This window comes from Urocampus carinirostris, chromosome 14, assembly GCF_059441175.1.
Source record: "Urocampus carinirostris isolate Australia breed hairy pipefish chromosome 14, RoL_Ucar_1.0, whole genome shotgun sequence".
Taxonomy (NCBI): Eukaryota; Metazoa; Chordata; class Actinopteri; order Syngnathiformes; family Syngnathidae; genus Urocampus; species Urocampus carinirostris.
The window spans coordinates 17,159,291-17,182,548 of record NC_142362.1 but is presented as its reverse complement, the minus strand read 5'-3'; the positions used below and the strand labels follow the sequence as shown (position 1 = coordinate 17,182,548).

The 23,258-nt window shown below is 38.2% G+C and overlaps 1 protein-coding gene across 4 annotated transcripts in view; it reads right to left on the bottom strand.

The window, feature by feature from the left end:
- Nucleotides 1-23,258, bottom strand: part of LOC148352815 (coiled-coil domain-containing protein 148-like) — a 54,293-nt gene that overhangs the window by 28,324 nt on the left and 2,711 nt on the right. For all 4 annotated transcript variants that reach the window (XM_088352140.1, XM_088352143.1, XM_088352144.1 and 1 more), the window contains exons 4-11: nucleotides 21,632-21,753; nucleotides 15,573-15,676; nucleotides 10,220-10,311; nucleotides 9,996-10,147; nucleotides 6,619-6,714; nucleotides 6,371-6,546; nucleotides 6,152-6,290; nucleotides 889-1,095 (exon numbers count right to left, since the gene is read on the bottom strand). In XM_088352140.1, coding sequence (XP_088208266.1) covers nucleotides 889-1,095; nucleotides 6,152-6,290; nucleotides 6,371-6,546; nucleotides 6,619-6,714; nucleotides 9,996-10,147; nucleotides 10,220-10,311; nucleotides 15,573-15,676; nucleotides 21,632-21,753 — 1,088 coding nt within the window. The remainder of the gene's footprint in view (nucleotides 1-888; nucleotides 1,096-6,151; nucleotides 6,291-6,370; nucleotides 6,547-6,618; nucleotides 6,715-9,995; nucleotides 10,148-10,219; nucleotides 10,312-15,572; nucleotides 15,677-21,631; nucleotides 21,754-23,258) is intronic.

Here is a 23,258-nt window from a genome sequence, read left to right as displayed (position 1 = left end):
TCTCTTTAATTGCAATAATGACTGTCTTGAATGTTGAATTTGCAATAAATATCAAAAATGCAAAGAAAATACCCGGTGACAAAAGGGAATGCTGCAAATAAGACCAATTGCTGTTTGACTGGGAGATAACATTGCTCGTTTTAAGCATTATTTTTCAAAAAAATCTAAAGAATTGTTTTTAAATATTATCATAAAATAATAATGAAAAAAAAGTATTTTACACTTTAATTATTTCTATTTTTTATAGAAAAAATCCTCAAGGAAATAATAAAATATCTAAAAAATGATTTATGTATTTATAGAACAAAAACAGGGACATTAGTATTTATTTTAAATACATTTAATTAATTTAAATTATTTTACATTTTCATTTTATTTCAGGAGTATTGTGTTTTTTTACATAAATCAGCTATAATTTATTGTAAAAAATAATTTTGCTCATTCATGTACTGTTCTAGTTCTCTAAGTATGTCAAAATGTATAAATGTTGCTTTTTATATTTTGAGAAATTGACGTATTTTCTAATAATTACTTTAAAATATTATAATGTTTGGAAAAAACTGTTTATAGTATATATATATATATATATATATATATATATATATATATATATATATTAGAAGAAAAAACTATGGTTTCAGTAAGCAAATCAAAAAATAAAAACATAAATAATCCATGTAATGAATTCGAATGATTTTTAAATGTTTGGATTTATAATGTATTTTAATACTTATTGCAACTTTAAAAACGTCTTAATATTATAAACATATTTTTATTTCTTAAAAAAAATTGTAGGCTGAAAATAACAATTATTAAAACGTAAAGCTTTGCTCAAATCCATTGTAATTTGCTTGCCACCACCAAAACATATTTTTAAAAATTTCTTACTTTTTCTCTGAGCCGGAAGCAGATGTCTTGCTGATACTGACGGTCTCGCTGGAGCTCCAGTTCTTCCTGGTAGGCATCCCTGGCCTCCTGCAAGGTGGCCAAAGCCTTGGCCAGGAGCTCCTCTTGGTCCTGCTGCCACTGCTGGGTGAGGACCCGAATCTGAGTCTGAGTGAAGCGTTGCCTTGCCAACGCCCGCTCGTGCTCCAACTGTCACAACACGGATGATTTGTCAGACTATTATAAAAACAGGGGTCGCCAACCTGGTTTTACTCCCAATTAAATCAGGATCAATGCTAATAGCCCTTGAGTCAAATCACTAAACTATTTAGTTAAAGATTTAGTCTAAACTGCCGAACTCTTGAGTTCAATCAGGATTAATGCTTTAAATCGTGAGTTAAAGGGATACCCAAACTTTAATAAAAAAAAAAAAAATGTGAGAAAATAGTACGTTTTATTGCATAATACCTATATATATTTCATTGGTATATTCCAGTTACTTTCCAGGATGTAGTTTGAAGACAGCTTGTCTCGTCTTTGACCTCCTGAGCTGTGACAATTTGTGAAGAACACTAACACCCTAACAAGCCAGTCACCATATTGGTTTATGTGTTAATTTTTCAAAGACATTTTTAGTGTTTTAAACCAAGTTTTGGTAGTTTTTGTTGTGAATGCATAAGCGTTGTGTTGCAGATGGGTGCACCAATGGTGCAAAAAAATGGGGCGAACCCGCAAATATAACACACAGAGCTGACAGAGGCTAAACCAGATGGGACACGGCAGGTTTGTTTGCTGCTAAAAAGGGTTAACGGGGGCTGAACGGTCGAATACAGGAGGCTGCCCGACCAAAAGTATGCAGTAAGCAACCAGGATAACCTAGAGCCAAGAAAAAAAATGGCCACAGCAACAAACACGGACCAAGCCGACAGCAAACGGAGCTAACCTTGACCAAACAAAGCTGGAAGTCCTTCGGGAGCCCGGACACTAAGGAGGAGCTATCTTGTCAATATTATACCAGTTGCAAAACACAAAGGAAACTTACCTCACGGAGCTTTTGATAATCAAAGCACACAACTCGGACAAAACAGTCAGAAGTCCCTCAGCGAAAGTTCCAATTCCTCTAAGCAGAAATGAGTGCTATGCAATCACTGTTTACTAAAATCGCAGTCTGTTTTTCAACAGAATCCGCAATCTTTGTTTTCAACTAGTGACGTCACAGCTCTAGGGGATACTGATTATATTGCATGATTGTGGGGAGGAACACTACATGTTCTGTGCCTAATTGAAAACAAAATGGTATTTTATAATCCCTTTTAGGCTTTAACACAAATTTAACTTAAGAGTTTTATCAAGTGTATTACTTAAACACTGGTGAGGTAAACACTATAAAGCTTTCTCTTCAGACTGTCCAGATAGAGTCTACAATATTTGATGCCAAGAAAGTAGAGAATTGAATATATTTTAACTATGAGGAAAGAAAAAAGAAGCACATTTTTTTATCCGTTACTCTAAGTAGTTGATTATAAATGGTCTTTTTGTTCTAGCATTAGCTTTCAAGGACATTTATGGGGCAGGATTTTTTAAAATACGGTTAACTTTCAACTATGCTACAGGATATGTCCAGATTTTTTGTACTTTTAACTCCGCAGTTAAAGATTTGAAGCTTCTTTAACTCTTGAGTAAGATTTAAGCTGTCATCATTTTTAAATTCTAGCTTTAAGGCTGTTTTAACCCTGAGTGAAAACTTGCTTCAACTAATGAGTTCAAGCTTAAACTTGATGGTGAAACAGCTCTAAAGCTTTAACTCAATAGGTAAAGCAGCTTTAAGTATTTGACTCAAGAGTTAAATAACCTTAACTTCAGTAGACCTCGTGTCCACATGCATGGACATAAACACATATTTAACAAGAAGCCTTGGGTGTTAAGAGGTTAAAGATTTAACTAAAGGATTAAAGCCCTTTAGTTAAAGTAATAAACTAAACAGTTAAAGTATTTATCCTAAATTAACTCAAAAAAAGCAGCTTTAAAGCTTTACCTCAAAAATTAAGAACCTTTCGGCTATGCCTGAAGATGTAAAGCATTTTTCCCGTTTTAACTATGGAGTTAACTCGACTTTAAAGCTTTAACTCAATAGCCAAAGCGTCTTTCAGCAGTAGCTCAAGATCAAAGCAGTTTCAAGGATTTAGCTCAAGAGTTAGAACATCCTGAAAAGTGTTACTCAAGAGCCAATGCTCTTTGATAAAACAATAAAGTCAAAAGCTAAAGCTTTGCCTCAAAAGTTAATGCAGGTTTAAAGCTTTTTTCTCAATAGTTCAAGTACCGTTCAGCTTTACTGAACTAATCGCTTTGTCAATCTAAATAATTGTTTCTGATTTAACTCTAGCTTTAACACAGGTTAAAAACTTTAACTAAATAGTTGAATCAACTTTAAGATTTAACTCAAGATTAGAGCAGTTTTGAAGCTTTATCTCATAAGTTTAAACAGCCTAAATTATTACGCCCAATGATTCAAGCTCCTTGTTAAACCAATAAACTAGAGAGCTAAGTCGATTTCAAGCAGCTCGAAAGCTTTAACTCAATAGTTAAAGCACCTATCAGCTCTAACTTAAGATTAAGGGACCTGTGAAGCCTGAACTCAAGAATTAAAACAGCTTTAAAGATGTAACTTCAAAGTCGAAGCCTTACGTCTTTAATTTGACAGTAAATTGGGCATATCCCCTAACAAACTTGGAATAAAGTATTAATAAAATAATCCACTAGACACAAATCAAGGAAATGACTCGACCATCTGATCTCGCTGAGCTCTGTGACTCGATATGAAGCAATAGAGAGAGACAAAAAAGCATTTACATTGAGTAATTGCCATTTATAAACATCATTTTAGACAATGATCTACTCCTATTTAGGCTAATGCATTTGGCATTAAATCCATCTCAATTATTATTAATGGCACAAGCCTGGAAAAGAAATTTCCTTTTAACCCAGCTCCCTTCCAGGCGGAGCTCTGCTGAATGTAGCATCCGGGCAAACGTGATATGAAGAGGTCCCTGGGTGTGTGAGAGGCAGCGGGAGGGACTGTTGTCATGGTAACACTAAGCTACTATGCATGCAGCTTGTCCATTAGCCTGTGAGAACCTCCGGCATGCTGCGACTAATATGCATTTAAAATTACACAAATATTCATCTTGACAGCTACTAATGAGAAGTTGAAAACTAGCTAAAAGAGTTAGATCAGCAATGTTTTTTTTTTTTTGCGTTTTTTTTTTATAGTAATCCATTTTAAATGATAAAGAGAGAAAAAAAACTGTTTTTCTTTCTTTTTAGAATGTCTCCACTTTTTCGTATTTTTTTTCTTGCTTTTCCTTCTTTTTTCTCATTTTCCTTCTTTTGAGTCATCAAGCTTTTTACTAATTTTTTCCTCAATTATTATTGCTTCTTTATTTTTTTAAATCTCTCTTTGCCTGTATTTTATTTTATTTCTTTTGTTGTTTATTTTTTCATTGTTGTTGTTTTTTGTGTATGAGGGATTAACTACCTCACATGTGGCCCCTTCTCAAGGTCTCTTCATTTACCTCATGTTGAGGTTTTGAGTGTTTCCTTGCCCTCGTTTAGGTTTTAGATCAGGGAATGGTGTCATAACAGTCTGTGGTTTGCAATAATCTGTGGTTTGTGTAGCACTTTGAGACTCAAGGGCTATACAAATAAATATGACTTGGCTTGACTTACTTGTCCCCAAAAGTAATTTTGTGCATATTGTTACATAATATTTTTCAATATGTGGATAGAAGCAACAAAATAATGTGAAGAGCCTTTTGGGAGCTGAAGGGCTTTTGAGTGAGCCGAGCTGAAAGAGCTGCTTCTCGAAAATAGAAGGAATTTCTATCACTGCTATCTTATTTAAGTGTGAGGAGCTACCTGGCGAAGGCATTTAACTGCTAAATTCGGAAAACACATAGTACAGCACGTAGATGACAGGCAAAAGTGCAAGATGAGTGAAATGAATGATAACAGTCCTTGTTTTAACGGGTTTCTTTTTCTTTTCCTGGCTTTTTGTCTCCAACTAGCACCTTTCTGCCCTCCACCGTACCTGACTCATATAATTCACGCTGTTCTGTGTTCATTCTACAGCTAGAGAAAATAAGGGTGATGGTGGACCAAAACAGCTTCAATTTGGGAAGGGAGAATTCCCCCAGTTGGTAAAACTCATCTCATATGTTGCACTGAATGTAGCCAAATAGCTGATTAGAGAATGAATGCACGAGTAAGTTTAAGATAATGCAAGCAACAAATACATGTTCAAGTAATTTTTCCCATCCAGCCAGCCCAAACTCCTCCCTGACATAAGCCGGCCCTTCGGGAACACTCCCATTCTTCCCGATTAGCCACCCCGGCATTGCATGCGTAATAAACAGAGAGGTTATTATTGCACAGGTGAAGAAGTAGAGAGATTGTTTAACCTATTGGAATGTACTATGCAAATCAGTGTTGTGTCACAATAGAAAAAGTGTGATAAAGAGATCACGTCTAATGCCTTGTCGTATGTCATTTGTACCACTGGCGGTTTAGTGTAAACTGTCAACACTCTCACCACCACCAGTCGGGTTTGATTCCCGTCGCATACAATGTTTAGCGAATTAGGTCAGCGATGTTTATTGAGTTGATCAATAATTGCTCGAATTTGGTATTACCGCAAAACCTTGTGTGGAAACGCATACCAATAATTACGTTCTGCATTTGCATGGTTATCTGCCATATTCTGTGGTATATAAAGAGTACCAGGTGCACTTTCTGATTTCTGGCCAAATTGAGTTTTTTAGGTGCCCCTTACAGTCCAGGATATACGGTAATTTTCTGTTTTCTTTTTGTTTGCTTTTATTCAAACACAATCTCTCGTCAAAATTATTTTTTCATGTTTTAAGACAAATGCAATGGCCACGTTTAATATGGCTGATTGTCATCTGTAGAAATAAAATGAAAAGAAAAAAATAATACAAACCTTTTTAATCTATATTGAGATGAAAAGTAATCCGAAAATGAGTACAGAAAACAATTTGAAAACATCTCAAATATAAAATATATAAGAAAAAAATGGAAAAAAAAAACACGGAAAAGGGTATTGTAAAACACAAAAATAAATAAGGCAAAACACTACATTAGGAATGTTCAGCATCACACCTTTAGCAAGAGGTCTTATTTCTAATTTGGGCTCATAGAAGTAACAAAGCTTTGCCTACTCTTAAATGATATAAAAGGGAACGTTTGTTACCAGATCGTTCTTGAGTTTCTCCGGGAAGACTTTTTGAAGCATATGCAAGCATAGCGCCCGGTAGTTGGGTACATCAGGAGTGTACTGAGACAAGGTGAAATGGAATCGAAAGTGGTCGTCCGGACACCATCCGCAGTATCTAAAAGGAAATGTCGGAAATGTCAAGAAAAATAAATTGGACGTGTCGACGTCAGGTAAAAAAACAAACGCCAGTCCCACTTGTCTGCTCTTTTTAGGTGCTCGTGAAGGCACTGCAGTCGACTGTGGTGGATGTCTGACAAGGAGAGGAAGGCCTGGATCAGCGAATCCTTCAACTCCGGATAAGGGCAGTCGGATTCCAGGACCTCCGGCGGAATGTAGTCCTTTTCCATGATATCCAAGGTTGGCAGATATTTCTGAAGGACAACCATGTTGGATTTTATGATTTGCATACTTGCTCTGACATGGCTGATAAAAGAGAATCGTACCTCCAAACCAAGATCAGAAATTTCCTCTTGGAGATCCGAGAACTCTTCTTGGAGCTTTTCCGTTATCATATCTTGCTGTTCTTTGACCATATTGACCTGGAAAACAGATTTGACTCGGAAATTCAGACCTGAATCCACTTTATGGATCCGGGGCCTTTTGTGGCTTGCTGACTATTTTCCAGTCATTTGCTTTTTACATTGTACTTTTTGAAGCTCAGGGCTACTTTTTCTTGTTAATGATGACCACTCAAGGTTTTTGATATGCATTTGTAAAAGATTAATTTGTTATTACGATGTTATTAGTATTTTATTAGCAGGTTGTAATTATTAGAAGTGCAGTTCAAATAGCCTCAGTCAATCTCTAAAACATCTGCCTTTATTAATGGCACTGAGTGATTTACACATACTGTATCAATAAAAGGCTTATTTCAAAAATATTCTTGGAAGAATGGATCTTGTATTTTTAAAATAAACTAATAATGTCAATGATTTGGCATGGAGGTTACATTTCCTAGAAAATCACAGTTACCAATCAGTTTGTGATTTGTTTTAAACATTTAAAAATACAAGCTAACTATAATATAATCATGAAACCAAATGTAAACAAATATTTAAGATATATTTAAAAAATAATCCTAATAAGAGCAAAGAACAAAACTGCCGATATTTGTTCCAAAAATTTAAAAATAAAACAGATAAGGCAGCATGAGATGGATGAGATGAAAATTGCTGAACGTAGAGGGAAATTGCGTTTCATCATTCCATTGTGCCGGCATTGTGACACGTTTGTCCTACAACTAGCGTTCTGCAGATTAAGCTCAAATAAGATTTGTGCAGATGCTGCTAGGTCTCTTTTGTATTGTAGACAGTCTTGGGGAGTAGCGAGAGACATCATTTTGTTACAGTTACATAAAAAAGACATAATTCAATTATAGGTATAGTTTGTAAAGATAAGAATTATTTTGCAGGATTACTGTTTTATTTAAAAGCATTTTTATGTTGCACACTACAGGGGACAATAGTGAAGTCCGGTGTACAGCAATTTGAACTTTTTTTTATTTTTTTCCGAATTTGCAATAGCTTTGTTTACATTCGCCATGTCCAGTCGTGCCTCTCTCTCTGCATGCTTCATTCCACACACACACACACACACACACACACACACACACACACACACACACACACACACACACACACACACACACACACACACACACACACACACACACACACACACACACACACACACACACACACACACACACACACAGCGGTGAACATTACCCACGCCCTACCACCCACACCCTCTCCATCCGCGCAGCTGCCCAAGGTCCCTGACTACAAAAAAAATGAATATATGACCAAAAACGTTGCAAAACTAACAGAAAAGTACCATGTAATTAAATTACAACATCAACAAACAAGCATCAACAAATGAAAGAACGTGCAATGAAAAGATCAATGCTACTTAATACCTGGGAGCATGTGCCCTCTTCCACAGCATTCATTCATGCCCTTATTCACATGAGTCATATGTTTACATATATGAGGGGATCCTAAATACATTTCCCCTAACCTTTTTCCAACCACTGACTCTGCAAACACCTCGAAAGACGAATAATTAACTCACAGGAAGTGACCAGACTCTCCAGCCGTATAATGAGAGCCCGGATCAAGATGGCTGACCGGGGTCTCCGGGCTTGGAGTCCGGTCACTTCAGAATCTCGAGGCTGCGAGATTCTGTGGTTCTCTGTGTCTCTGTTGCCTGGATAAAGACAACCGCGTTGAGGTCAAGATCGACTGCAAAATGGGACCTGGCTTTCTTCAGCCATGTGGGGCCATGTGCTTCACCAAAGGGGGATCTTCTTTGTCTGACCCAAACATAGGCAAGAAAGGATTTCACAACAACCCCGCTGGTGCTGGGTATAATCCATCATTTCTGACACGCAATTAAAAAAATTCCTGATCAGATCATCAAAATATCAAGGTTCACTCAATCAACAAAAAAATATATTTAAATTAAAAGTAGATTAAAGTAAACAACGTAAACTCAAGTGCTTTAATAAACAATAAATTAAAAATAGTATAAATCATATAAATAAATTAAGCCCATGCAGAATCAAGTAGCACATTTAAAGCCCCACTACTTATCTTAACAGGCTATGCAAGCAGAACAATTAGCTAGCCCATGAACTGGAAAAAAGGAGACATTGCATATTGTAGCTGGTTGCTAGCTATTTGGGTGCCCTAAGCATTATTGTTTTATGGTTCCCCTCACAATGCAATTTGTTTATTTACAAAACACTATCAACAAACACAAGATTCAAATAAGTAATTTTCTTTTGATTCCTTTAGATTAATAAGGTGAGAACGTTTTATTTTGTTGTCTTGGTAAAATATTGTTTTAACATGCTTTGTATGAGATTTGTGTGAATAATTTAGTGCTGTTAAAATACTATTTTACATACACAAATTAATTCGTACTCACTTTAGCAATCCAAAACTTTTATTGACAGTTTGACACAGAGAAAGTATGCTTCCTAGTGACACTTTTAACTATCTGCCTGACACTATCATCCACTATCAGAGTTTAAGGGGTTTGTTTGAAAAAAATGTAATTGCCAAACTGTTAGGACAGGTCATTTTAAATTTTTATATATTTTACATATTTTTTATATATATATTTTTTTTTACAATTTTGTTGTATTTCAGCTTTTTACTTTGTGATAAATACTTGATTAAACCAAAATCAAACTCGTTTTTAGTCCCGGTGCTTCTTTTTCTTAATACGCACACTTGTTTTGGTATTAAAGGCGATCGCGTGAGAGTCACGTCTAATTGGCCAGTGTGCCAGAGCAGTACCATCCAATAGGACAGCTCGCCATATGAGCAGACAAAAATGTAACTTGAACCAAGGAGAGTGCGCCCTTTAAAACAGTGCGCCAAATGGGTGTGGAAATACGGTACAATAATGAGCTTTTGTACTTTAACATTGACTAACGGCAAGCGATGCTTTAGCTTCATCTCGTTTCTTCTTGATTTTTCTTTTCTTCCCCCCAGATTCTTGTTGCAGTTTCGAGGCCATGTTCTCACAAGTGTTCACCAAATTGTGAATGAGGCATAATCGAACATACCACTGGGAGGGGAGGGTGGCACCAGGAGACTGGAGATAGGCCGGGGCACAAAGCGGATTTATCCCTTTTCTCGGGAAATTTGGTTTATGCTGCTTTGGGATTGTTTAACTATATCAGTGCATATTATTAAAAAAATTAACACTTTACACTTTTTTTCCACGACCCTTAATTTATTTTGGTGCCCTCCTGGGTACTTGATGCCCTGCGCAGTATGCGCTTGCGGAGCTACGGCCCTGTAGATACCTGATGTTGCACTTGCTCCCAGTCTGATTGAGGGCTGCTGTTGTCCTCATTTTGCTCTTGCTCCAACCTGAAGCTCAAGTCCTCCTTGAGCTGATGGACAGGCGCTACCGTGCCCATTACAAAAGCCTTGCGGTCCCTCTCCAGGAACACTTCTGAGAAAGTTCGAGGTGATTGCTGAGGTTACAAAATTGCCCAAGGATGCCCCATCATTGTCCGACGATTACCGTAATCTTTGAGTGAAAAGATGGCGGTGTCTTCTATGCTGAATGGCCTGATGTTCTCGATGAATTCGCGCATTTCGCTCTCGGCCTTGACCCTGTTTTTCGAGTGGATATGAAGAATGTGGAATTTTAGTCAGTCCATGTGCTGCTACTTCACATCAAATACAATGAAGCACATGTCCGACTCATTCATATTGCCTCAACAAATATAAAATCAAAACTGGAATTCAAACCTGTAGTATTGCTTTCCTTCAACATCATAATTTGTGACAAAACAAGATTCAGTTACTTCTTTGAACAACACTTTGTACAATGCTGTGATTGAGAAGATAGTAAGAGTTGTTGGGAAGATCTAATACAGGGCAATTACGGCAGCACAGGAGGTAAAGCGTTCATCTTGAGATCAAGAGGTTGGAGGTTCAATTCCTGGCTCACCTGTGTTGTATGTTGAAGCGTCCTTGGGCAAGACACTGAATACCTAATGCCCCCAATAAGCAGGTAATTAGTTGCCTTGAATGGCTGACCCTGCTATCAGTGTGTGAGTGTGTGTGAATGGTTAAGTGTGAAGCACATTGTAAAGCGCTTTGGGACGTCTTCAGACACTTGAAGCGCTATATAAATGCAGACCATTTACATTTTTGTCACGACCGGTACCAGCAGTGGACCCAAATGCGTAACATTTCACACAATGCTTTTTTGAGGGATCGTGGAAGTCAGGGCGAGAGGAAAAAGACCGTGATCTGATGCTCGCTGGGCAGGAGGAGCGGGTAGCCCTCGCGAACGAAGCGTGTTCGGGATCGGAAGCAAGTCGGGCAGCCGGGACGGGAGATGGAGCGTGGTCGGAGATCATTACAAGTTGGGTAGCCAGGACTGGAGAACGGAGCGAGGTCGGAGATCGGAACAAGTCAGGTGACTGGAGACGATTGGGAAGCCAGGGACAGGGGATTGATACTGGGAACAGGGGAAGGAATCGAGCAGGATACAGGAACAGGTCGGGAAGAGAACGGGAGCCAGAGTAAAAAGTGCTTGCCTTGCATGTACGGAACGAGAATGACGTGCTTAAATAGGAGGACTGTTTAGGGAACGAGTGGCAGCTGGGGCTGAAAGAGTGAGCCCAGTTGAGGGCAATAGACAAATCATGACAATTTTAAGGTTCTGTTGGCATGATACAAAATCATGCATGGACTTGCTCCCTCATATGTTTCAGATTTAATTTCCCCCTATGTTCCGGTCCAGAGTCAAGAAGAGAACCGCAGGTTTGAGAGCGTTCTCCATTCAGGCCCTGGTGTTGGTGAATGCTCTTCCCCCTGAGATTTGATCTGCAACCTTAGTGGAACTGTTTAAATCTAGGCTTAAAAAACATTTATATTCTCTGGCTTATGAATGACCTAATTTCATGTTGAAAATATCATCATGCAGCCTGGTCATCCTGGAAGGGGGATTACCTCATGTGCGGTCCCTTCTCAAGGTTTCTTCATTTTACTCATGTTGAGGTTTTCCTTGCCCTCGTGTAGGTTTTGGATCAGGGGATGGTGTAATAATAGTCTGTAGTTTGCAATAATCTGTGGTCTGTGCCGCCCTTTGAGACTCCTTGTGATTAAGGGCATCACAGAGATAGATAGCTAGCTAGATAGCTAGCTAGCTATCTAGCTAGCTAGATAGATATTTTATTCATCCCCGTAGGGAACATGACTTGACATACCTTATTTCATTGTATTTAACTGTTTTAGATGGTTTAGATGATTTCATCCCATTCCTAAAAAATAAAATCATTAAAATAGGCAAAATGATCAGCAATTTGCTATATGTCTTTTTTTCTTTTTTCCGAGTGGTTTATTTTTATAAACAAACAAGTAAACAGCATTGAATGAGTTAATGCACTTGTTCTATTTTCATCCAGACGGTGATAAGTGTGAAGATTATGCTTGAGAGCAGCTCCATTTCAAAATAGCTGCTGGATATAAACAAGGTTTGCAGTGCAGATAAGGTGTGAAGTTAAAAATATAAAAGATGAGAGTCAACTTAACACATCATTTAACACACAACTTTCTCTCATTATCAGAAAAAACGATTATTTCTTCTAACACGCTCTGATTTTAATGCTTTAACTGGCAGTAAAATGTTGTATTGAGTAAGCGCTTTGATAAACGTGTATTTTTTCCTCCTACGTCACGTGCCTTATGTCTACTCTATATTTGGTCTTGATTATTGTTCTAGCAATGTGTGACTTTTCAGGTTTATTTCAGTTTGAGCTAGTTAGTGACCCAAAATATCTTGCATTTCCCTACTTTCATGATTTTGTTCGGTTAGAACTAGTTAGTGTGCCTGGGTTATATTTCTTGGTCTCATCGTCATTTCACTTGTGTTGTTATTCTGTTCACGTGCCATTTTGTTGTCGTTCTTTCATGTTTTATTCTGTTAGAAGTGGATGGTGTAGGAGAATAATAAGTTGGTCTATCAACGTGTGACTATACTCTGCGTCATCTTAATTCAGTGCGTTGTTCAATTAGAATTAGTACGCCAGCATTTCCCGCATTGTCTTCCCTTCATATCTTATTAAGTCAGAGCTAGTGAGTATTCCAACATATGCTGCATTTCTGTTCTTAAATTTTTTTTTTATACAGGTAGAACTCGTAAGTTTGCCGACATATCCCGCATTGTCTTACTTTCATATTTTGTTAAGTCAGAACAAGTCAGTATTCCAACATATCCTGCATTTCCGTCCTTTGTTTTTTTATTCAGTGAGATCTATTTAGTATGCCTGCATTATTTTTCATTGTCTCGTCATGGCACTCTTGTTCTCTTCATGTGTCGTTCTCTTTCTTGTTTTGTGATGTTAGAACCTGTTGATGGTGAATCATTATGTAGTTTTTCCATACACCTCCGAGTATGTTCCCTGTGTCCTCTTGATTTTGTGTTGTGTCCAGTTAGAACCCGTTGGTAATTTAACATATTCAGGAAGAGTTTCAGTTTCAACATTTCCAGCGTTGTCTTTCTTTCATGTTTTTGTTTAGTTACTGATAGTTATTGTGCGTCATTATATTTTATAGTTTGTTGTCATGGCACTCTTGTGTGTGAGAATGTTTTTTGTGTCATCTTACTTTCATACTTTGTTCCGTTTGTGCTGGTTGGTTTTCTAACATTATGTTCTATCGACGTCTGTGTCGTCTTGATTCTGTATTTTCTGTCACTGTTGCCCATCGCCCTCACTTGGCCCCACCCGTTTGGCGCCAGCTGCGGCTCGTTGCCTGATTGGCTTCCCTCCTGTTTAAGCTCAGTGCTCCCACTCACCCCTTGTCAGTCCGCCAACGAACCTCTGCACCCGCAAGACGTGTGTTTTGACTCTGTCCGGTATCCTGCTTGTGTAACCTGTCCGATATGGATCCCGTTTATCTCGTCCTGTTGGATATCTGTCTCCAGTCTCCAGTGTCAGGTATCGATCCTGTCTGTCCCGTCCTGTCCAGTATCGACCCCATCTGTTCGATATCTGCTCGTGTATCTGGTATCAATCTCGTCGGCCTCTGGCTTCCTGATGTTTTGATGTATTTGAATTCTGGAGATTCTAGTAAACGCTGTAGTTCTGTAGTGTCCGTACACTATCCAATATAATTCCTTTTCTGTAAATAAAGACTTTTTAAAAATCTTATTTTGTGTCTACATTCTCGGGATCTGCCTCGCCGGATGACGACATTCCAACGTGTCTGTATAATGTCACCAGTCGCTGGAATTTGTCATGCCACATATCATTGGAAAAATGAAACTCTTGGGATTCGAGATATAAGGACCATTTCAAAATCTGCTCATCAAAGAAACATCACGATCAATCTGAAACAAGATACCCGGAAACTATAAAGCCGGTGTAGCGCCCCAATTACGTCCCCTTGCAGTCATCAAATTACTTGACTGTGCGCAAACATGGAGTAGTTACTTCCAGGACCATATAGTCAATCCAACCGTGTAAAATATTTACTCCAAAATACATGATAAGGTCAGATAAAGAAGTATCTTGTTGTAATCGATTCGTTTCCGTTTACAAATGAACAGACTCAAACTATATCTATGAATATGGCCAGTATCTTCTGTCCTTTTGATTGACACCTCTCTTGGCCAATAACAGGCTTTTTTTTCCATGATCCTTATCCCGCATTAGCCTGTAGGGGCCTGAATTGATAAAAACAAGATCACCTTTTTTAGCTTTTAATATCTTTAGCAAGTAGTAACCCAATTAAGTGATGATTGACACATTGGCTAGCCAATTAAATTCTCAACATAAATGTATACAGTTTTTAGATGTGTTTTCAATTCAGAGCCAAAATTAAACGTGCGCAAAAGCAAACAAATCGCAAGTCCAGGGTTCCTTCTGCCTTCCTCAATTCTCAGTACAATGTGTTTTCTTCATCCATTTATTGTAGTCTTTATCCTTTTAAAATGCCACTGTGCTCATTCTCTGTAAACATCCATTTTACGCACCATTATTCCCCTCAACTGCGCACAATCATTGATTGAGATATGAAAAGAAAAGTCAAACATTTAAAACTCTTTAAAGGTGTCTAAAAAAATCAGCCAATGTAAAATACACATTTACAAAGGTTATAGTGTTGAAAACTGGATTGTAAAATACAATGTTTAGTTTTTCAGATGGTGATCAAATTTGAAAAGGTACCAGGTTTTCTAAGCTATTGTTTCAGCTGTTTTCCAGCAAAGATACCCATGTTAGACTCATCTACAGGCATTTGATTGCCCCCCCAAAAAATCTGGCGATAAAAAAACCTATTCCAACTCAGATTACTCAATGTTGGTAGCACTTGCAGTGATTATTTTAGTTTGGGACCAAACTTCAGAGTCTTATTTTTCAAAAGAGACCAAATTCTTCAAATAGTTCAAGAACAGCATTCAACTTTCTTTGTGTACGTTCATGGATTGGAATTTTAGACGAATCTTACAGGAACGTTAATATGCACAACAGTACGAAGTATAGGCCAACGTGACTGTGCTCATTACCAATTCTCACGCTTGTGTTCAGTGAGTCATTAACCTTGGGTGGCTCAGGCATTACCCAAGCAAACAGACCGCACGCCCAGGTTTCCTTCTGCCTTCCTCACTTCACAATACAATGCGTTTTTTTTTTCTTCATCCATTTAATGTCGTCTTTTTAAAATGCCACTGTGCTCATTCTTTGTCAACATAAATTTTTTTTCCATCATTTTACTTTATCTCCTCATATCCTATTATTTTATCTAGCACTGTTTCGGGAAGACAGATCCCGTCAAGGCTTCAGCAGAACGGCTGTTTTGCGTAATAGCCCAACGGGAAGAACATCAGCAGATAACGAGCTGGAGTAATAAGGCTCTCTTACTCTGCTTTATGTAGCTTGGGGCACTCTCTGCTCCACACATGCCTGTGCTGCCGCACAATGTCGCTTTCCTTGATCTCTTTGGCCACGTAGCGGGTCCTCTTCACCTGCAAGAAGAAGATGAATATGGTAACAGCTAAAAAACTGCAGCTTTGCCAGAAAAATCCCCTTTTAAATTCACTTATGACAATGTCGGCCAAAGATTATTTGGAAAGTATTATATCGGTTGCTTACTGCGCTGATTAGCTTGGAAATGGTATAACTTCTAAAAAGCATGATGGTTGTGTTAAATTGAGTAGCAACACAAGTAATAATAAAGAGAAGACTATCATCATCTTTTGTTTGTCAGCAAAATGTATATTCAACACAATGATGATTGGTCTTCGATGAAGAGAAATCTGCAAATGTATTTATTGTTCCAAATTTCAAATTTGGAGGATTCTAAGAATCTCTAATCAATTTAATCAGTCATTTAAAAAAACTGTAAAAAAATTCATCTTATTTCTCAATTAGTTGTTTGTTATTTAATCGGGTATAGAGGATGACTTCACTGGTGTAACAATACTGCTACTATAGTGATTAAGTAGGTAATAATATCCTGCAGTGCCAGGCTTGAGTGAAGTTTGCTATAGAGTGCAAGGATGAGTCAGGACTGGGAGAACGTGAATATGATACAAAACGTTTTTGGTAGAAACACAACTCCATTTGTTTGGAGGAGAAATAAGACTAAATTGCACCAAAAGCGACATGGATCCGTTTAAAAAATTGTAATTCTAAACACAATGTCGTATTTGCTGCTTCTCACTTTCATCTCCGAAATTATGAAAAATAAAAGTTTTTTTTCCCTTTTTTGCCGGAATATAAAATGGATAATCATTCAAGTTATGCATAACATAAAACATGTTACTCATCAATGCATTTAAAACAAGCAAAGATTTCTGTGACGAGCCGAGAAAAAAACAAATAATTGCCAGGAAAAACCTCCTTAGAGTATCTAAAATGAGTATATATGTTATTTGTTGATTTAAAGAACAGCTAAAGTATAAGTGTCTGTAATAGTGCAGCCATGTGTTTTAGTTTTTTTTTTTTAATTCAACTGTTTCGAAACTAATAACAAAAGGCTCTTGAGTTGTAAATAAATGCTGGAAAAATATATAAGCACTATATACAGTATATTAAAACAAATCAACTACTGTACATGCTACATCCAACTCACAACCTGCTCGACTGATGTCCAACTGTACTTATGACTTTAGGCAGAAGATTTTTTTTTTTTATTCTATGTCTGGCACCTCAGCCGATAGCAGCCTGGCAACAGAAACAATGATTTGGGCCAGCCGGCACAGCAATCTACCACTACACTCAGTAACTAGATACCGTCGCAGCATTGAATAGCACCATTGTAATGGATTTATATCCGGTTGATCGGGACCGATCCTGGTCTTAAGTAGGATTTTACATGCATTGAGATATTTTTCATTTTTTAGTGTTTTCAAAATAAAGTTTTACTTGGAGTCAACTTTAGATAGCTTGAGTTAAAGCTCTACAGCTGCCGTGACTTCACATTGGACATTGACTCTTCAATGGCGAGTTAAAACAAAAATTGGGTGTGTGCATTGAAATTTTTCCAAACAATAAACAGGTAAAAATGATGGTATCAGAAGTACCTCCTATGATAAAACTAACAAATTATGCTATAATAATGTTACATTATTTAACAGAAATAAATAGTGAAAGGGAAAGAAGAAAATTATAATAATGGATGCTCAAACTATAAATTCAGTTATACTCTCAACAGGCAAAGCGTTTGGTTTTGACTGTTTTGATGGCTAATTTATTTCCCGTTCTCCAGGAACCTGGAGCCTATAAAGGCAAACGGGCACACAGAAAACTAAAAAAAAAAAAAGGTCCCAAGTTGCTTCCTCGAGGACAAAAATATGCACCGAAGGCGACAAATGGTGTTTTATTTGCCCTCATCACGTCACCTAAGGGAAATATACGCTCTCTATTCTGCCAAGAGCAGAAAATGCGAATGTCTTATCTGGGTTATGCAGAGAGTGAGGTTGGGAGGGCGCAAAGGCAACTTTAAGGATCCTTAAAAAAAAAAAGAAAGGACTCCTGCGATAGTCGGCCAATTAAAACACGACAGGTTGGACAGCCTAATCTGCTTGGCCACAAGCACATACATTTATTTCCCAGAGTCCAACTTCAAAAGCTTTTATAATAGACCCAGGGCAGGCAACCCGATGAATATTAATCGAATTTTGTTCAATTGTGTGCGTCACTTATATTACTGCTTTCTTTTAACATTCAAATGTGATGTCATGTACGTTTACGACTACAAATCATGATCATATTTTGAACAGGTGACAAGCCAGTTGAAGGGTTACTGATTTTGCAACTGTACCACAATAGCCTTTACTTTGCAGTTTCAGTGTTTAAAAAAAAAACATATTTGCATATTGTGTCGTTACGAAGACTTCATAGGTTTGCTTCAACTGGAATTTAAACAAAGCGAACACAACATAAAACTAGAAAGATAGCTAAGAAAACTATAATCAAGCACAAATTAGCCGCACAAGTATTTCATATGAAAATATTCTCATGCATATAAAATTATTCCTCTGGAGCACAGGTGTCAAACAGGCGGCCCGGGGGCCAGATCAGGCCCGCTAAGGGTTTGAATCCGGCCCGCGAGACAACACTCAGAGAAGCGCAAGAGAAAAACAAGCTGCAGGTTGAAATATGTCAACTTGATGTTGTCAAAGCCAGGTGCCTCGAACAAAGACACTGTACTTGTATTTATTTTTCTCTCGCTCTCTCTTTCTCTCTCTCTTTCTTTTCCACCCCTTTTCTCCCACTCTGTCTCTTTCACTCTCTTTCACTCTCCCTCTCTCTCTCGCTCTCTCTCTCCCTCTCTCTTTGTCTCTCTCTGTCTCTTTAACTCTAACTTCCTTTTTTCCTTTTCTCTCTTTTGTCTTTTTCTCTTCATACCCTTTGCGCTTTCGTTTCTCTTTTCTCTCCTGTCTTTCTATTTCTCTTTGGATTTATTTCTTCCTCTCCCTTTCTTTTTCCCCACTCCCACGACTTTTGAGCTTTTGTTTCTCATGCTCTCTCCCTCTCTCTCTTTTTCTTTCTTTGTCCCGCCCTCTCTCCTTTTCCCTCCCTCTTTCTCTTATTTCTTCATCTCTCTTTTTCTTTCTCTTTAATCTACTAGTCCGGCCCCGGACAGAATGTTTGTTCTATTGTGTGGCCCCCGAGTTGAAATGAGTTTGACACCCCTGCTCTGGAGAGATTGAGTACATTTCTTGATTGAGTACTTTAAGAGTTGCGATCTTTCTTCCTTTGTTTGTCTCCAAAACTCTTTTTCTAGGTTAAAAACTAAACATTATTTGCCCAAAAATAAATTTTGAGAGATGTTTTTTGCATAAAAGGAATATTTACTGTATATTCATTTTATATTGACTGATTCAGAAAACAGTTACTTTAAATAACTCATTAATAAACCATTGAGGGAAGGTTTGGATAATGAACTAACAAATCAGAGATATGTTTTTTTACATGACATCAATAAATATGTAAGTATTATTTATTACAAAAGGAATGTAGGGGAAAAATGTGTACTAGTACCTTTTTACAAAGTACATTATGCGATCAATTTTTCGAATGAACAAATTCAATTCAGAAATATTTGGGTTTTTAGTTAGGAGAACATACTGTTATTTCATACAGTGGCTTGCAAAACTGTTTGGCCCCCTCAAACATAAAGATATAAAACTGTAATTTCTTGTGAAGTATCAACAATAAATGGGACACAATCATGAGGTGGAATACACTTTATTGGATATTTTAAACTTTTTTAACAAAAAAAAAAACGAAAAAGTGGGTGTGCAAAATAATTCAGCTTTGTAGCGCCGATGACAGCTGCAAGTCGCTTAGGGTATGTCGCTATCAGTTTAGCACGTCGAGAAACTGATATTTTTGCCCATTCCTCCTTGCAAAACAGCTCGAACTCAGTGAGGTTGGATGAAGAGCATTTGTGAACAGCAGTTTTCAGTTCTTTCCACAGATTCTCAAATGGATTGACGTCTGGACTTTGAATTGGCTATTCTAACACCTTGATATGTTTTTGGGTGAATCATTCCATTGTAGCTTTTGCTTTATGTTTTGGATCATTGTCTTATTGAAAGATAAATCTCCGTCCCAGTCTCAGGTCTTTTGCGGACTCCATCAGGTTTTATTCCAGAATGGTCCTGTATTTGGCTCCACCCATTTTCCCATCCATTTTAACCATCTTCCCTGTCCATGCTGAAGAAAAGCAGGCCCAAACCATGATGCTGCCACCACCATGTTTGACTGTGGGGATGGTGTGTTGTGGATGATGAGCTGTGCTGCTTTTACGCCAAACATAACGTTTTGCATTGTTGCCAAAAAGTTCAATTTTGGTCTCATCTGACTAGAGCACCTTCTTCCACATGTTTGGTGTGTCTCCCAGGTGGCTTGTGGTAAACTTTTAACAACACTTTTTATGGATATCTTTAAGAAATGGCTTCCTTCTTGCCAATCTTCCATAAAGGCCAGATTTGTGCAGTATACGACTGATTGTTGTCATATGGACAGATTCTCCCACCTCAGCTGTAGACCTCTGCAGTTCATCCAGAGTGATCATGAGCCTCTTGACTGCATCTCTGATCAGTTTTCTCCTTGTATGAGCTGAAAGTGTAGGGGGACAGCACGATCTTGGTAGATTTGCAGTGGTCTGATACTTCCGTTTCAATATTATTGCTTGCACAGTGCTCCTTGGGATGTTTAAAGCTTGGGAAATCTTTTTGTATCCAAATCCAGCTTTAAACCTCTCCACAACAGTATATCGGTCCTGCCTGGTGTGTTCCTTGTTCTTCATAATGCTTTCTGCGCTTTAAACAGACCTCTGAGACGATCACAGTGCAGGTGCATTCAAACAGACTTGATTACACATAGGTGGATTCCATTTATCATCGTTAGTCATTTAACCAGCTCGGTAGCCTAAATGTTTGGGCGCCCGCTCCGAGACTGGGAGGATCAAGCCTCGGCCGAGTCATACCTAAGACTTACAACATTGGTACTCATTGCCTCCCTGCTTGGCGCTCGGCATTAAGGGTTGGAATCGGGGGGTTTGGTCACCTAATGACTCCCAACACAGCAGTTGGGTCTAAAAACCTGGCGCCGATCGAAGGCGACGCGTCACTTCGAGAGGTTCGCGTGTCAAATGATTTCCTGTATATATCATGTTTATGGTTTATACTGGCTGAATGAATAAATACAATACAATACAAAGTACATCAACATTGAATCATTCAGAGATCCTCACTGAACTTCTGGACAGAGTTTGCTGCACTGAAAGTAAAGGGGCTGAATAATTTTGCACACCCAGTTTTTCGTTTTTTATTTGTTAAAAAAGTTTAAAATATACAATAAAGTGTGTTCCACTTCATGATTGTGTCCCACTTATTGTTGATGCTTCACAAAAAAATTAGTTTTATATCTTGATGTTTGAAGTCTGAAATGTGGCAGAAGGTTACAAAGTTCAAGGGGGGCAAATAGTTTCGCAAGCCACTGTAAATGAAGGAATATGACTGGAGTTATAGAGGCTGCCAAGCGTCACAGGATTTTTGTTATCAACTCTTATTTTGGAAATATGTTCCTGCAAATGTCATTGGATTCTTTTTAATTGCCCTTGTGGGGTAGAGAACCATGCTTTTCAGACGCAAGACTTATTTTTCTCTTTTGAGTCTTTTGAGTGCCATGGCTTATCTTGTTGTAAACAATGTTTACTATGATGTTATCAATGAAAATAAAGACAATTTTATTCTATTCTATTAAAACCCTGTAAAACTTGTAAATTACGCAGATTGATTTGTGTTTGAATCTTCTTCCATTGTTGCTTGTAATCCAAAATGACGGTCACTTAAAATGTGTAGCCTCTGTAGAAACAGAATAACCTAAGGATCTACAGTAAGTCGCAAAATTTCTTATTGTGTTTTGGAATTATACAGATTATTACCGATATAAACAAATGTTACCTTATTTCCAATGGCCATCGTCTCCAGCCGTTTGGCGTCAACCAGTGCTTGCACTTTTTCATATTCCGCCGGTTTGTAGTTTGATTTGTACAGGCCATTCTTTAGTCGTATCGTCAGTTTGTCTGCATTGGGGGGGAAATCCATGCGGAATTTCAATGACCATTTCTAAGCTTTATTTGTAGGGATGCGTGATAATTATTGAACCAATCACAGTAGAATAAAACATCACAGTTATCAGTCCTATTGTCATGATTACTCATTACACTCACCTGTGCCCGCCCGTTTGGCGGCAGCTGCCGCTGGTTACCTGATTGGTTCCCCGTCCTACTTAAGCTCAGTCCTTTTAATCACCTGTTGTCAGTCCGTCGGCGAACCTCTGTTTTTACGAGGCAAGCATTCTTGACTCTGACTCCTGTCGGTCCCGTTTTGTCACCCGTTTTTCACTCGTCCGTTCCTGATTTCCCCGTTTGTCTCCTGCTACGACACGTTTTTTGACCCCGACCACGTTCTGATCTCCTGTCCCGGCTAACGACCTGTCCCACTCCGGAAAATCCACTTCCGCATTCGGAAACACGTTCCGATCCCGTGAGCGGCTTGCTACCCGCGTCCAGCGAGTACCAGGTCGCGGGCGCTGCCTTTCCTCTATATTTCGCTAAACTTGTGATTAATGTTACCTATCTGGGTCCTACTTCAGATCTGGTCGTGACACTTATAAAGGAAAAAAAACTGATAATTAGTCGCTAGACATCACTCTATATTCAATCAGCCAACACTAATAGTTAGAAAGATTCTTAGAGTTTATGCTCTATATTGGAATTTATTTTGATTTTCTGTAGAGGTAGGAGCACAACTTGGCCATGTCGTCTCTCTACCTTTCTATAAAGTGCATGAAGCATATTTGTATTTATTATTGTAAAACTGTGTAAAGATAACGCCACTTGATAAGAAAGAGTCAGACATGTTTCTTAGCCAAGGCATGTTTTGGCATTTACTATGAGTGCACTTTTGTAATGTTTCTAAGTGATGTATTTTCACATAATGTTCACACACATAATCATATTCATTTTCCGCTTTATCAATAATTCACGGTTATGGTCTCCTTAACATGCCTTGCGACTGGCTGACAACCAGTACAGGGTGTCCCCTGCCTACTGCCCGAAGACAGCTGGAATGGGCTACAGCACCCCCACGACCCTACTGAAGGTAAACGGTGCAGATAATGAATGGATGGATGGTTCATCATAACAATATTTTGTACTTATTGTATTATTTACTGACACTAAATATTGATCGATCATTGAATAAATCAAGCACGAGTTGTTAAGATTCAGCATGCCACTTTCCTCTAGAGGGCGCCAACTGGTAGACTAAATGGAGGACACCACATCTGTTTCTCATCACCCTTACCTGGTTTTAATCATGAACCAGTATTACAGGACTGTGGCGATAGCAAAAGCTGTCACATCATTGTTCGCCCTTGATGTTCCTGATCTCTTGCCTGAATATACCTGGGGTTGATTTATTATGTTATTCCTGTACTTCGTCAAACTGTGTTTTTTGCTACTTGTTTTATCCCCCGTCCCATTTGCGGAGTGCCTTTTGTTAAATTCCCTTTAACCCCAAACAA